This window comes from Miniopterus natalensis, chromosome 1 (genome assembly GCF_054644295.1).
Source record: "Miniopterus natalensis isolate mMinNat1 chromosome 1, mMinNat1.hap1, whole genome shotgun sequence".
Taxonomy (NCBI): domain Eukaryota; kingdom Metazoa; phylum Chordata; class Mammalia; order Chiroptera; family Miniopteridae; genus Miniopterus; species Miniopterus natalensis.
The window spans coordinates 19,290,746-19,305,688 of NC_142081.1; the positions used below are offsets into that span (position 1 = coordinate 19,290,746).

Here is a 14,943-nt window from a genome sequence, read left to right on the forward strand (position 1 = left end):
GGAGGACAGCTGGGATCAGAAGCGTGTCTGCCTGAATCCAGGGTCTGTGTGTGTCCCCAAGAACCATTCTGCTTGGTCCACTGCTCTCTTGATTGGGCATAGACAGGAGATGGAGCTGGGAAGATAGGACAGGAGAGGGAATGGGTGCAGGGGAGACAGTGCCCCCTAGCTCTACTTCACCCTCTGGGAGGTGGTGCAGGGGTGGGATCGTAGGAGAGGGAAGCACTGACCTGGGGGACCACCAGGAGCCACTCCTGAGCCATTGCTTGGAAGCGGTAGCTGCTCAACTGGAAGAGGAGTGTGTGATGGGGGAGGGGTGCAGGGGAGCTGTGCCCGATCTGGCCCTGGGTTAGTGGAGCAATCCAGGCTGAGGTGTCGTAAGCAGTGGCCTGACCCCACACCTGTGCTGAACCAGCACAGGACAGATTCAAACCACTGAGTGTATAATCCTGAGGCTGAGCTCCTTAGTAAGGATGCTCCAGCCCAGATCCTCAGTGAGCCCACCCCTGAGTCAAATACCTGGGGCCACCAGGGGGTCTTCGAAGTGGGAATTCTAGGCATCCCGCCAGCTAAGTAACACCAGCACCACCTGGGAGCCACATGGGCCCCTACGAGCCCGTCTTCAGGAAGGCTGCTCCCTGTAAGCTGTGCCCACACACATCTCACATAAGGACTTTCTCACTCACCCCAATCAGCTATGGGCCTTGGCATCTAAAGTCCAGGACGCCTTTGCTCCATAACCTTGTAGGCGATATTCATTGTTCAGAGCTCTTGACAAACAGAAAAAGGGTCTACAAACAAGAAGATCAAGTGCCCTGCGCCACACAGCTAGTAAGAATCCAAGTCCGGATGAGCCATTGCCAGAGGACACAGGATGTCCCCACCACACCACGGGTCACAAGTCAAGTTTGTTAGAACCTTAAAGGGATAAACTGCACAGACTTCAGAGAGTCCCCACCATGTATGTAATGCAAAATATGTGGGCATCAGTGTCTACAGGAACAAAATAAAAAATCAGCTCCAGCCATTTACCCAGAACAAGAAAAGCTGAAAGAAGGTTGGGGGCCGCATGCAATGAAGAAAAGTCTTTCTCGTCTGAAACACCTTCATTACACATACTTTCCATGCCAGAAATGACTGTAAAATCACAGAATCCACACAAGGAGACAGGCTTCCCTTAGAGATCAGGCAAGTGGCAACAGTGAGTATGCAACCGATGTTAGCACGTGCCTAATGCTCCCACGCATGCCCACACTTCAGCCCACGCACAGGCCACGGAGGAGGTTAGTCCCACAGGGGAGTGGCCGGAGCCGCCCAGGGTTACACAGCTAGTAAGTTGCAGCCCAGAATTTGAATCCCAATCTGATTCCCAAGCCATGTCCTTCACTGTTCCACTCCACCTGCCTCTCGCAAGGCGCTAGAGAGCCAATCCCTCATCTGTGTTGTTTCCCAGCATATTTCCAATAGGGTCTACGAGGATTCAAAGAACTTGCTATTTGAATATCACCGCTTATAGATGCAGTCATAAGCCCTTTAGAATGATAACCAGTTCTGAAGAGCCCCCAGCAGTTTAGAAACACCTGGACCTTCCCAACACCTGCTCACCTCCAGTCCCACAAGGAGAGAAAAGGAAACCAGAGGAGTGGCTCCCATGCGTCAGAACCACAGCTGGCCGTGGGCAGACTGGCTGGGAGTCCCCGGCTACGCCCCCTCCATGGTCCTGCGTGACTCACCTGGGATGTGCTTGGCCCAGCCGATGATGACCACGAGCTCTCGGTCTGCCAGGTCACAGAGAGTGGTCAGGGCCTTGATGTCACCCTCAGGCATGCCGGGGGGAGGCATGGCATAGAGCTTGTCAGGCTCAGCCACCAGCAGGTAGGAGACAATCTTGGTCACTGCAAAGACCAAAGGGGGAAAGTAAATGGCTGGAATGAGGAAAGGGGCCAGGGTGGAGCCTGGGATGGGTTGGGAAGAAAAGGCAGGTACTGAAGAGCCCAGGAAGGTCAAACACAGCCGTAATCTTCCCTCCCTTTCTGACTCTGCAAAGTTGCTGGTGATTCGGGTTATTGAGAAATATCCCTTCAAGGGAAGTTGCCTGGTGAATTCTCCCAAGAGAAACCTGCTTCGAGTGGATAGCTAGAGGGGCATGTTCTGGATGCCTGAGCCTAGGCCTTCTCAGGACCATGCTTCATCTGGAACCACATTCTGGGGCATCCCATAGGGAAAGGCCTGAATAAAGCATCATTCTAAAGTACCAGACACCAATGCCAGGCACTGATGCCACCTCCCCAAAAACCTTCATTGTCCCATAACCCAGCGCTGGGAAGATGGCATTTCCCCAGGGGGTGCCAGATGTTCCAGTACAGATGCCGGCAGACGGGGCATGGACTGCCCTGGCACTCACATGGCTTTTTAGCAGGTGGGGAAATCTGTAAGCTCAGGTATGGGCTGCTCTCGGAGTCCAGCCGCCGCTTGTATTTCTGGCGGCCTCCACGCACTCGGTCCAGGCGCACGCCTGTTGGGGAGGAAAGGGAGAGTCTCAGGAGTTGCTCACCATTCCCAGGGCTGTTTGCACAGACTTTGGGATTTCAGCCCTGGCTGAGTCCTTCAGGGCCACACCCAGATGGCCCCTTACAGCTGCCCCATGGCCAGCCTCAGGCCAGGCAGTTGGACAATCCTAAAACAATTTTCTACAGTAATGGCCCATCCCAGTTGCTCCAGGCCTGGTCCTGACTCTCCGGATTCAGCATCCCCCTGAAATCCATCCCAAGCAACCTTCAGCTCTTGAGTCTTTCTGTCTCTAAAAGGGAACGAGCAACAGAAGCATTCCTCCACGTGCTGGGGAAAGAAGACACGCTATTTCAGACCTGCTGTGAATCCAGGGAGGGCTGAGTCAGCTCGCCAAGAGGGGAAAGTCTCAACAGAGTTAAAAACCGGATTTTCAAACTTTTCACCTAAGAAGCATCTGGTGGGCCCTTATTACAAATGTCAATTTCTGGATCCCACCCTCAGAGATTCTAGGGCAGAGTTCTAGAGTTGGTCATCTACGCAAAGTCCCCACAGGATGGGGAAACAGGTGGCCCTGGTCACGTCAGGGCAATCGATGCCTAGAATTAGCTCAGTGGCAGGTGCAGAAGCAGTGTGGTCACCCCACACTGACACCCATGTCCAGGAGTGAGGCGCAATCCTAGAGAGATCCCTATTGTCACAGGGTCCCTACTGCCTTCAGAAGAAACCAGCCCCACCCTCAGCTCCTGCTGTCTAGACAGACAGACACGTTGTACCACCTGACACCCCCACCAACAAGCAGAGTGGGCAGGACCTGGAGAGGGCTCCTCATCCCAGGGCAACAAGCTCAGGCTGGCCACCACCCTGCACGGTGTCACCCGAGAAGATGGCCGGGACCCATCACATTAGCTCTAAAGTAGACTGGCTATCCTTTCCCTACCGTGAAATGGGCCTTGACTAAAACACATGAAAAGTCAGGAGCCAGAGTCCTGGGAGGACAAGAGCTCAGTGCCTCCTCAGGCGGAGGTGACGGCCAGGTCACCTCCCTCCTGCTGGTCCTAGCTTCTTCCCTCCTCCTAGCCAGGGGTACTGGCAAGTCCCCCAGCCCTCATGGTGAGGGAAGAAGAGGGCGGGGAAAATCCTAATTTAACGGAATGGGAATTTAGATCCCATTCACGCCTGGGTTCATTTTCTGGAGGTTTCTTTGTTAGGATGTACAGGAGAGGAAGTTTATTAGGACAACTGAGAGTAAAATTACTGTTTACTCAATGGCAAGGACCATCTCTTTAAATACTAATTGCCCTAAAGGAACTTCTAGGGATGCGGAGTGCCCATCGCCCTGTGCTTCCAGTGAAGGGCTCAGCCGCATCGGATGCTGTGAGCTCACCGAGCCCAGCAGTCAGCCTGAGGAAAATGTCTTTGGGGGGCCAGTCACTGCTCAGCATTTTCATCAGTAGCCTCCTTTTCACCCAACAAAATAGAAACTCAGCACCCCATCCTGCGTTCTAGTTAAAGGTAATTCCCCTGTTGTGGGTCTTGTTGCCGGGCCTGTACCCCCCCCCATGGATATCAAAGTGGTCCAGGTCCTTCTCTCCACCCTCTGGAAGCATGGACTGGTGACACAGGCAGAGCCAACTGGCTTTGAGTCAGGATCGAATGGCACAAAGACAGAGGGAGGGTGAAGATGGGTGAGGGAAGCAGTGGTGACCGCAGAAGCAGGGGCGTGGGCTGCCCTGGGCCAGCCTCTCCCGGTTACTGCATCTCCTGAGCCTGGGCTCTCCTGGCTTCCCCTAATCCTTGTTTGGCTCCTGACTGTGGTCCTTGAGCCTCCTGATAGGCTTCCAGTGAACTCCCCTTTTGCTTCAGGGGTCAGAGTGGGTTGCAAGTGACCACATCTGTAGTGGGGTTCTCCAGGAGCAGACTTGAACAAGGATGCCCATGAGGCAGTTTATTTGGGGGGCCATCCCAGGAAGGCAGGCATGAATGAGTGAGTTCTTGAATAGGCTACTGCTGTGGGCAACTGAGGACCCTGGGAGACAGAGTAGAACATGCCTCCACTCCCCCAAGGGGTAAGGCCTTGGGGCATTTAGCTGCCTCCCGCAGTCACTGGCGCTTCTGAGGTCCAGGCTGAGCCCTGGGTAGAGCTGCAGTCACAAGGTGGCAGGTCAGCTCGCCAACAAGCGATAGAGGGCTGAGTAGATGTGGGTGCGGCACCGAGGGCTGCCTTCCTTCTCAAAGTGTGGTCCAGGGCCAGCAGCATCAGCAGCATCCAGGAGCTTGTTTAAAATGCAAAAATCTCAGACCTGGCTCCCAAGGAATCAGAGTCAGCATTTTAACAAGGTGATTCGCAGCGCACAGGAGTTTGAGAAGTGCTGCACTCTAGCATCCTAGCAGGTCGGCTGTCGATCAACTTCCATCAGTCCCTGGGACCAGAGAGGGGACAGCTGAATCCTACCTGGCACAAAACCTAAACACGTGCTGGTACAACTTCGGCTCACATTTGCCCCCTCACCCCTCCCAGACCCTTCAGAGAGGGCAGAAGGAGCAGGCACACAAATGCAGGGAGGATGGTTCCTCCCTTGAAGGTTTTTGGGGAAAAGTTCTCTGTTTGGCAGTTTTCCTGGCGCCATCCTGTGACACAGCCACACAGCAGCTCCCCCTGCCCACTACACCGGAGGGAAGTGGACCCTCCACCAAGCTCTGCTTCCCCAGAGAGCTGGTAAGACCAAGAGTGAAAGCGCCACACTTCATTCATGAAGGACGGTGAGGACTCCCATTTCCTGAGCACCTACTATGTGCGAGCGTCTGATGTGGAGTCCAGGATGAGCCCCTTCCCCACTTCACCAATTTTCTCTCCTAGAGGGCTGCCTGATGAGCTCTCCCCTCCCACCCAGCCTGCCTGACCCCAGGCAGCTATCGACAAGAGTAGAAACTTCTCAACAAAAAGTAAAAGGAGGCACCCATCCCTTAGCAAGACAAGGAAAGGGGCAGTTGCCCACCTCTGGCTCTGCCTCCATCTAGAATGTTCTCTGTCCTGATATAGTACCTGACCCTTTAGCGGGTGTTCAAAAAGTCGATGAATACAGCCATGGGTGTGCCTCCTTCTTCCCCACCCCACCCAGGCCAGGTTCCTCTTCCAGGGCTCCCACAAAAAACTGGGCTCCCCCTGCCAACTAGACGCCCCTGACGTCCAGGGACTCGGTCCTACTCCAGGGTCTGCCATGGCACCCAATACGCAGTGGACGCTTAAGGAATTGTGACTATTACTATCATCACCATCATCATCATTTTTCTTCCCCAGCACTGTGCAGGTCTCTCCGGAAAATCACATTAATAATGACAATGCAAACAGCCTACTTTACAAGGCCTTTCTATATGTATCGCCCTATTTAATCCACAGCATATAAGCAGGTGCTATTATCCCTACTTATCCCTATTTTTCAGAGAGATTTAGTAATTAAAAGAGCCAGCATCCAAGCTCTTTGCCATTCCAGGGTCTGACCTCCCAGGGCACAGAAGTGTAAACTCTCCTCTAAATTTTCTCCTCCAGATCTTTATACAGCACAGTGGTCAATGGCTCCAATCGATAAATGTATCAATTATCAGGTTATTTTGTTTTTTAAAAAAGTACCCTGTTGGCGTTGATTATGCGCAAACTGACACGCGGTGTGAGACCTGTTCACTCCTGGCTTCCTGTCTGCTTTTCTGTCTGCACAAGCCCACGACTGCCCCAGCCCAGGGGGGCCAATGGCCTAGGTCCCAGGCCGTCTCTGCCCTTAGGGGTTATGCAGCCTTGGCTGCATCGTCAGGAACAGAGAAGGCAACAGTAACACCAGCTCTGCTCACCACATACGGCTTTTGTGACAATCAAATGCTCCACAAGTTGGAAAGTGGTTCGGGCAGGCCAGGCCAGGCTGTCACTCCCATCGCTCTGCGCACTCACCTGGCACCTCTCATGCCACCTCCCGCTCGTTTCCCTCTATTCCCATCAGCTCTTCCATTCAATGGGCTCTTAGAAAACAGGGCCCAGGTCTGCTCCATTTGCTGAGCTCCCTCTCGCCCCCACACACTGACCCACGGGCAGGGTTTGCTAACGATCATTTTGGGTAGAAGGGCCCTGGGGCAGAAATATGGGCTTTCCAACCCAGGGACCCCTTTCCACGGGCTGGGGTTGGGCAGATGGGCCCCCATCTAAGGAACATGGCCTTATCCCTTCTGCCCACACCATTCCCAAAGGCAATTCTCACCCAGAATGTATGAAGGCCCAGTTCAAATATTATCTCTACTGAGAAGTCATCCTGACTCCCGCTGGCCAAGCTGTCCACACCCTTCCTAGCAGAGCTGTCCACACTTTCCTTTGCTCACCCTCTCTTACGGTAACTATGGTCAAAACAACTCTTCACAATACACCACACACCCATCTCCCTGGTGGACTGTCGGCACCTCCTGGGCAAGGACTTTCATTTGTCTTTGTAGCCCAATCCAGTGTCTGAGTACAGTAATGTGCCCAGCTAAGATGAAGCCCCTCTGACTTAGGAAACAGAAGAATCTCAGGGTCTGGTCTTTTCTCCAGTTTCCATTTCTTCCTCTAGCCTCTAGAAATTCACTCCCTCAAGGCAGCCCATTCCTCAGGAAATTTCCCATTTGTGCTGAGCTAAATTCTGTCTCTGAATCAGTTCCTACCCTTCACCCTATCCAACAAGGCTATACCCTTTACAAGACAACCCTTTATGGACTTGAACTTCCTTGGGCACCCTCCTTCCGTATCCAGGCACCCTTTATTTTCTATATTTGTACAGTGTTTTCAGGCTACTCACCTCCCTGCCTTCTAGCCATTTGTCTTTATTGATGTGACCTGCTCTGAACTGAGAAGAACCAGCTAGCTCCTCAAGGGTGGAGACAGTGAACAGAGCCTGAATTCCTCTGCACTCAACCTAAAAAGACATTGCTTAACTATGTTAATATTTATTATCAGCAAGTGTGTTTTTGTATTTTCTTGAATATGCTGCTCATAATTTTAGTAAACAAGAAGTCCCTCCCCAAGAGGTATGGTCTGGGTTTTCACCCTGAGAGCAAGATGTTGGGTCATGAAACCTTTAGAAGTGGATCACCAAATTCTAACAGTTGGGTCTGACAGACATCATTAGCAATCTACCCAATTTTCATTCCATTCCCCCTCTTCCATACTAACAGAACCTGGATTTTGTATGTGCCCTAGTCAGTCCCAATAATCCTGTTCCCCACTTTCCCTGCCAACAAGGGCTGGTCATATGACCTGGTTCTGGCCAATGGGACACAAGGGAAAATTCCATGGTGGGGGCTTCTGGGAATAGTTTAGCTTTTCTGATAAAAGAGACAAACTCATTGATGTAGCTATTTTTGTCTTTCTCCAACCCTGACCTGGAAGGTGAAGCCTACAGCTGTGGCAACCACCTTGCAACTATGAGGCAGCCATGTGAGGACAGCAAAGGACACCCAAAGAAAGAGCCTAAGCCCCTGATGCTGTGTCTGAGAAGCCTGCCTGCCCGTCTCCAGGCTTGTTGTTAGTGGGGAAATCAATCTCATTTTATCAGTGCTTAAGCCACAAGTAGTCAAGTTCTCTGTAACTTGCAGTAGAGAGCAATTTTCACTGATACAATGGGCAATTACATTTAAATTAGGATGCTTAAGTCTTACAAATACCAAATTTTTAAAAAAGGAGACGAGCTTGAAATGAGATTTGCCTTACTGCTTGTGTCCTTTATTAGCAAAGTATCTAAAAAGTAGGCTCAGGGAGCATATAAAAATACTAATTAATTTACAGTCACTGCCTAGGATTATTGGATTGCATCATCTTATTGATACTTTCTGAATTTAAACAGGCATTAATAAAACTTATCTGTAAAGTATACCAGTTCTCCCAATACTGTAATAAACATATCCTTGGTTTTAACCACTGTTCAACACGGTTTAATCTCTTAATGTATGCATAAGTATTTGTCAGTGTGCCATGAACATGAAAAAGATGATCATCACTGGATACATGCACTTGTGCAGAACGAGTCCTTTAGTTGAGCCCAGAACCAGATAAGGAGTTGTCCCCCTTCTTGGCAACAGGACAAGCCCCCTAAATCTTGTAGACACAAGTATAAGCAGAAGTTCACGCCCACTGACCAGTTGCTGCCAAGTGCTGGCCTGTGCTCTGAACATGGTACAAGTATCATTTCACTTAGGAACTACAACAACCCTTTGAGGGAGCTGCTACTATTATCCCATTTTACATATGGGGAAAGTGAGGCTAGGAGAGGTCGAGTAACTTGCTGAGGCCAGGCAGATAGGAATGGAGTCTGACTCTAGAGCCCAGGCTCCCAACCACTCTGACATCCTGTATCTCTCAACATGCCAAGAGTCTTCATGTTAGAAGACAAGCAGCAGAGAGACCATGGGCCAGGACCAATCGCACAGCTCCCGAGGCACCATTCACCTAGAGTTCAGTCTGAATGGCGTCCCCAGAGATGCCACACAGCACACGGAAGCCTGTGTGGCCTCAGCTGAGGACAACCTCTCTCATTGTTGGTAGGCTGATCCTGCCCAGAGGCCATTTGAGAACCATAGTGTATGACCCACGGAAGACCCCTATTGTGGCATCCACGCTCTCAGAGTCAGTGATAGCTCCCTGTGAGCAGCTTTCTATGCTGGTGGGCGGGCTGGGCTTCCTTTGCCCCTCCAGTTCTACACTCTACTCGTCTGCCCGGCTCCATCTCCCAGGATCCCTTGCCCTCTGGCTGCCAACCACGTGTGCTTCCCAGAGGCACCTCAGAACATGAGGGAGCGGGGAACTTGGGGTGTTTATTCCTGACTCCCAGCCCTTCCGTCCCTTCCTGCTGGGCCGAGACTTTGACCTCTAAATGCAGCCCCAGTTCTCACATCTGTTTCTGCCCAGCCCTGACCAAGAGAGCAGGGAGGTGGGACAGGCTTGGTCACCCTGGCAAGGAAGAGGGGGAAAAGACAAAGGGAGTAACCACATCCATGCTGAGATGCTCCATCACAGTACCTGGATGCAAATGCCCAGGGGCGTCCCTGACTGTGCCTTCCTATGCTTACTGAATGACTATGTTTATTATGAGAGCAGCAACTGTGTGGAGGCCCAGAGATGTCTGTGCCTCTAAAGCAGAAGAAAAAAGCTCTAGGCTCAGGGTCAGACCTGACTCTACCCCTTACTACTTCACTTCTCTGTGTCTCAGTTTCTGCACCTGTAAAATGGGATAATAGTACTTACCTTGTAGGATTGTTGTGAGGATTAAAGGAGTTAACACATGTAAAACACTTAAAATATTTAGATGGCACATAGGAAGTGCTAAAGAAATGTTATCTAACATTATTAATATTAAAAATACATCACCCTTGAAACTGGTCTGTGTCTTGATTGACAGTCAAGTCAATAGTCTGCTATGATATTGTCCTATAGTTTTACAAGATGTTACCATTGGGAGGAACTGGGTAATGGCACATGGAATCCTGCTGCATTATCTCTTACAACTGCTTGTTAATCTACAATTATCTCAAGATAAAAAGGCTAATTGAAAAATTTTAACTACTTGTAGAAATATAAAATGATGCAGCTGCTGTGGAAAGCAGCTTAGTGGTTCATCAAAAACCTAAACAGAATTATCATATGACCTAGCAATCCCACTTCTAGGTATATACCCCAAAAACTGAAATCAGAAGCTCAGATATTTGTACACCAATGTTCGTTGCAGCATTACTCAAAATAGCCAAAAGGTGAGGCAACCCGAATATCTACTGACAGATGACTAAATAAACAAAATGTGGTACTAGACACACAGTGGAATATTATTCAGTTATAAAAAGGAAAACGTTCTGATACATGCTGTATCATGGATGGATTTTGAAAACATACTAAGTGAAATAAGCCAGATGTAATATGAGAGGCATTGTATGATTTCACTTATAAAAAATATCTAGAACAGACAGAAAGTAGACTGAAGGTTACCAGGGGCTGGCAGAAGGCAGGATAGGGAGTTATTACTTACTGAGTACTGAGTTTCTGTTTGTGATGATGAAAAACTTTTGGAAATAGCGGTGATGGTTGCCAAATATTGTGAATGTGCTTCATGTCACTAAATTGAACATTTAAAAATGGTTTTAAAGGGGGCATTTTGTTACATATATTTTGCAATAATTAAAAAACATTCATAATGTAATATGCCTAAAAACCATTGGTTTGTACACTTTAAATGGGTGAATTTTATCTCCATAAAGCTGTTAAAAGATTTTTAAAAATATTTCACCTTTCTCAGGTTAGTGGAATTAAATAACATAAAATGTGTGAAACATAATAAAGTGCTTGGAACACAGTAGGTACTTAATAGTAATTTTTTTCCTTTCACTTGCCTATTGAAGGTGGTAGGGTCTGGCTTGAACTGCCAACTTTCTTCCTGGGAAGAGGGAGAAACACACCTCCTTAGTTATGACTGCCATGGGTCAGATGTGTTCAACAAAAACTCGTAAGAAACTAAGGTTCAGAGAGGTTGTGCCCAGGGGCACACAGCTCCAACACAGGCACTGTCCTGAGTATGCCCATAGGGCAGAGGACAGAGGCTCTACCCTTGGCTATAGCCATAGGCCCCCCAAACTCCCACCAGTCTCATCACTGAGCTGCTGCCCCCATGTCTACGGTGCCCAATCCCACTTCCCGGGCACAGGAAACAGCAAAGAAGTTGCAGGCCCCCTCTGGAGCAGAAACTCTTGGGAGGAGGGGAGCAGGGCTCCTCAAACCTCTCGGCAACCCATGCCCCACCTGCCGACCTCTCCAACCCACTGCAGGCGCCCAGAGCTGGGGGCTGCCACGATCTGGATCAGATGTCCACTTGCTGACTTGATAAGATCGGGCTTCTGACTTTTTTCTTAATGGAAGTAAAATAATTCCCGATTCTCTGCTCCCACCCCCACTCCCCACCTTTCTTCTCAGTTTCCCTCCCTAAGCTGGACCAGAGCCCAGGCTTTCGGAAGTAAAAATATCCTCGTGCACAGGGCGGTAGCAGCGGGGAGGGGGCCAAGGGGGGCAGTTTAAATTTCTTTCATTTATACCCAGGCACTAAAAATAACCAGCAGAGCTCTGAGGAGCGTGGCCCTGCACCTGGCCCAGAGCCTGGCCCAGGCACTGCCCCTGTCATGTTTCTCTCCCCACAGGAAAGGCTCAGACAAGGCCTCTGCCTGTGCCCTTCTCCTGCCTCCTCTGCGGAGCTGCAGCCCACATCTAAGGGCAGGATCACTCCTGACATGCAAAGTTTTCATGGTCAAGACCCTTCTCTTCCCCCTACCCAGGAATCCCACCCCCTCCCTCGAATCCAATGTCCTTGGCATATTAATGATGCAGCAGATTCATGGGTCTGCATGGCAATGCTTCACAGTTTACAGAGCTATTTCCATATCTCGTTCGATCTGCATAACAGTGGGGAGGGAGGTAGAATACAAGGTTATATTTTCCCATGTCAAAGTTGAGGCTCAGAAAGGTCAGGTGACTTGCTCATGGTCACACAACCAGGAAATGTCAGAGGGAGGATCTGAACCTCGATCTCCCTGTCCCATCTCCCTAGCCCTGAACTTGAGAGCACCCATCCTGTGTGATCATAGAATGCCCTGGAAAGCCTTTGAGCTACACTGACTTTGAGGACTTACCCAGTCAGCAGCTCTGGGGTGACATCCAGGAATGGGTAATTTTTCAAAGCTCCTCTAATGATTCTGATTATCTGCCAGGTCTGGGGAGCACTGTGTCAAACCTGTTTGTTTGTTTTTTCAATACTTTTATCTGACCTGTGATCTTCCCAGGGGGCCTTGGCAGTTGACTCTTTGCCTTTCTGTTCTACCAACCTATAGCTGACCCATCTCCAGGAAGAAGAGAAAACCACCCAAGGGCAATGTGGGTACCCCGGGCTCCTGAGGGCCCAGAGGCCGTGGGTCTTGTGAGCAAGCCGATGGGAGCCCCAGCAGAATGCCCTAACCACTCATCCGCATGCCCTGCATATGCGGGACTGCCCTCAGCTGCCTGTCCTGCGGGAATCTCTGGGCAACAGGTGAACTCACCTTGCAACCTTGGAAAGGACAGCTATTTGGGGCTGCCTCTTACCCCAGTGCCATATCACTATGGCGACGAGTGCCTCACACCAGCCTCAGTGAAATCCAAGAGGTGGAGAAACACACATGCCACCTAATATTCCAGGGCTTGTGCCAACTGCTCCAGGGTGGATAAAATGGTACTGAGGGATGAGCCCCTGGCCTCCTGCCTGTTGAGAGAAGTGTCCACCTCCTGCTGCTCTCCTAGGGATCCTTCTCACCCAGGGGACCATCTCCCCGAGGACATTTTGGCAAGCCTGTAATATGGCTATATTCCCAGCGACCAAGAGTCCCCAAAACTATACCCCCTCCAAGGGAAAATTATTTCAGCCAAGCCTCCCCTTCCTTTCCCTTCCTCCTTTTTCCCTTTTGGGGAAGGACGGTGGGCTTTGCTGCTGGCCGAGGCATCTACATTGAGTTGAAATGGGCTTCTCAGAAGGAACTCTTACATAACCCAGGGGACTAGATTCCGCCCAGCTTTGTTATTTACTAACTGTGTGGCCGTGGGCAAATCACTTAAACTCAGATGCACCAGATCAGACACGGCAAATAGCTGTCGGCAGTGCCACTGCCCTCCATTCCCCAGTCTGTGGCAGACATTGCTAATCAATCACGGCGCTCTTGCCTACTGATCCCAGGCACTGCCTAAGAAGCCTTTCAATCAAGCTCTCTAGGCAGCCACTGCCCGCCCTAGAGCTGGCAGTCCAACTAAAGGCATCTTGCCATCCTGGGGTCCGGCTGGTTCCTCAGGTCCTTTCTACCTCTAAAAGTCTGATTCCACAACAACAGGTCTCAATCTGGCTTGAGGAATCTCTTAGTTCTGTGAAGCTCTAGATAGTTAGCAAATTTTTATGTGTCCCTACTTGTGTATGTTTTATGACAGAATTTCACTGGATTTTCAAAAGGATTTGTGGGTTCCTAAATCAAGAACAATTGTGTAAGAGGCTGTCAGAGTGAACAGGAGCACAAACAAACAAAAGAATAAATAAAATCATTTCAGACTGGGAGAAATTCAGAGGAAATGCACAATGGGATACAAGAGAAAGTAATGAAGTGGGAAGAAAGGCCCTTCTGAGATGACATTTACATTGAGGCCAGGGAATGGGGAGCCAGCTATGGGGAGCACACTTCAGGCAGAGGAAACAGCCCGAAGATCCTAAGATCTGTTGTGCTTGAGAATCAAAAGTAAGCTGGTGAGGCGGCAAAGGAGTGATAGGAGTGAGGGGCAGGAGAGGAATGATGCGAGATGGCTCCAAAGAGGCAGGGAGGGGCTAGAGCATCCAGGGTCTTGACCAGAGTCAAGTGTCCACAAACGGAAGCCTCTTGCTAAGGACGGCCAAGCTGCCAGGCAACCCTGGAACACCTTTGACTGTTGGGACTGTTACATGACAGATGAGAGAGAACTAAACTTCTATCCTGCTTAAACTTCTGGGGTTTGGTTTTTTGGGGGGAGGTTGTTTGCTTGTTTTTGGTTTTTGAGGGAGAAAAGAATTGTCTCTCTCCCTCTCTCTCTTTCATAGAAGCTTAGCCTTACCCTAACTAATATAATGTGCAGTACTGTAAATATTTTTCTAGATCTACTTAATGTTTACTTTTTAAATAAGTTTTTTTTTTGGTCTGGCTGGGCGTGGCTCAGCAGTTGAGCATCGACCTAGGATCCAGGCAATCGGAGTTCAATTCCCTGTCAGGACACATGCCTAGGTTGTGGGCTTGATCAATGACTCTCTCATCATTGATGTTTCTGTCTCTCCCTCTCTCTCTCTCTCCCCCCTTTCCTCTCTCTGAAATCAATAAAGATATTAAAAAAAAAAAATTAAAAATAAATAAATAAATAAATAAGTTTTTTTAAAAAAGTGGATGGGGTAAGGAAGCAGATATAGTAAGTGCTGTCAACTCTTTGGGGGAAGTTTTGTTGAGAAAGGTAGCAGTAGCTGGATGGAAATAAAGAGTCGAAGTACAGTGGTATGTCTTAATTTTGTTTTTATCATGGGAGATAAAATGAGCCCGTAGTGAGGAGGAGTTTGATGATGCTAGAAGCAGAGATGCTACTCTAGGAGTAGAATCCTTGATAAAGAAGACCGATTCGGAGCACAGGGGGGTACACTGGCTTCTGATAGGAGCAGAGCTCTCTCTAGCGGGAGTGAATGCAGAAACCGAGCAGGTAGGTTTGCGGATTCGATAGCAGAAGGGTAAGAAATTCCCCACTTGACTGTTCCTATTTTTTCTGGACAATGTGAAGCAAGGTCATCATTCAAGGAGTGGGGGGAAAGGCCATGGGGATTCAAAAGTGCCTTGTGGATCACAGAGGAAAACCAATTT

General features: G+C 49.6%; 1 protein-coding gene across 3 annotated transcripts in view; it reads right to left on the reverse strand.

The window, feature by feature from the left end:
- ESRRB (estrogen related receptor beta) overlaps positions 1-14,943 on the reverse strand; it is a 95,230-nt gene that overhangs the window by 11,736 nt on the left and 68,551 nt on the right. For 2 of the 3 annotated variants that reach the window (XM_087813890.1, XM_087813891.1), the window contains 2 exons: positions 2,405-2,515; positions 1,734-1,895 (listed from right to left, as the gene is read on the reverse strand). In XM_087813890.1, the coding sequence (XP_087670016.1) occupies positions 1,734-1,895; positions 2,405-2,515 (273 nt within the window). Of the gene's footprint in view, positions 1-1,733; positions 1,926-2,404; positions 2,516-14,943 lie in introns of all 3 variants that reach the window. The other variant, XM_087813893.1, reaches the window with a different exon arrangement.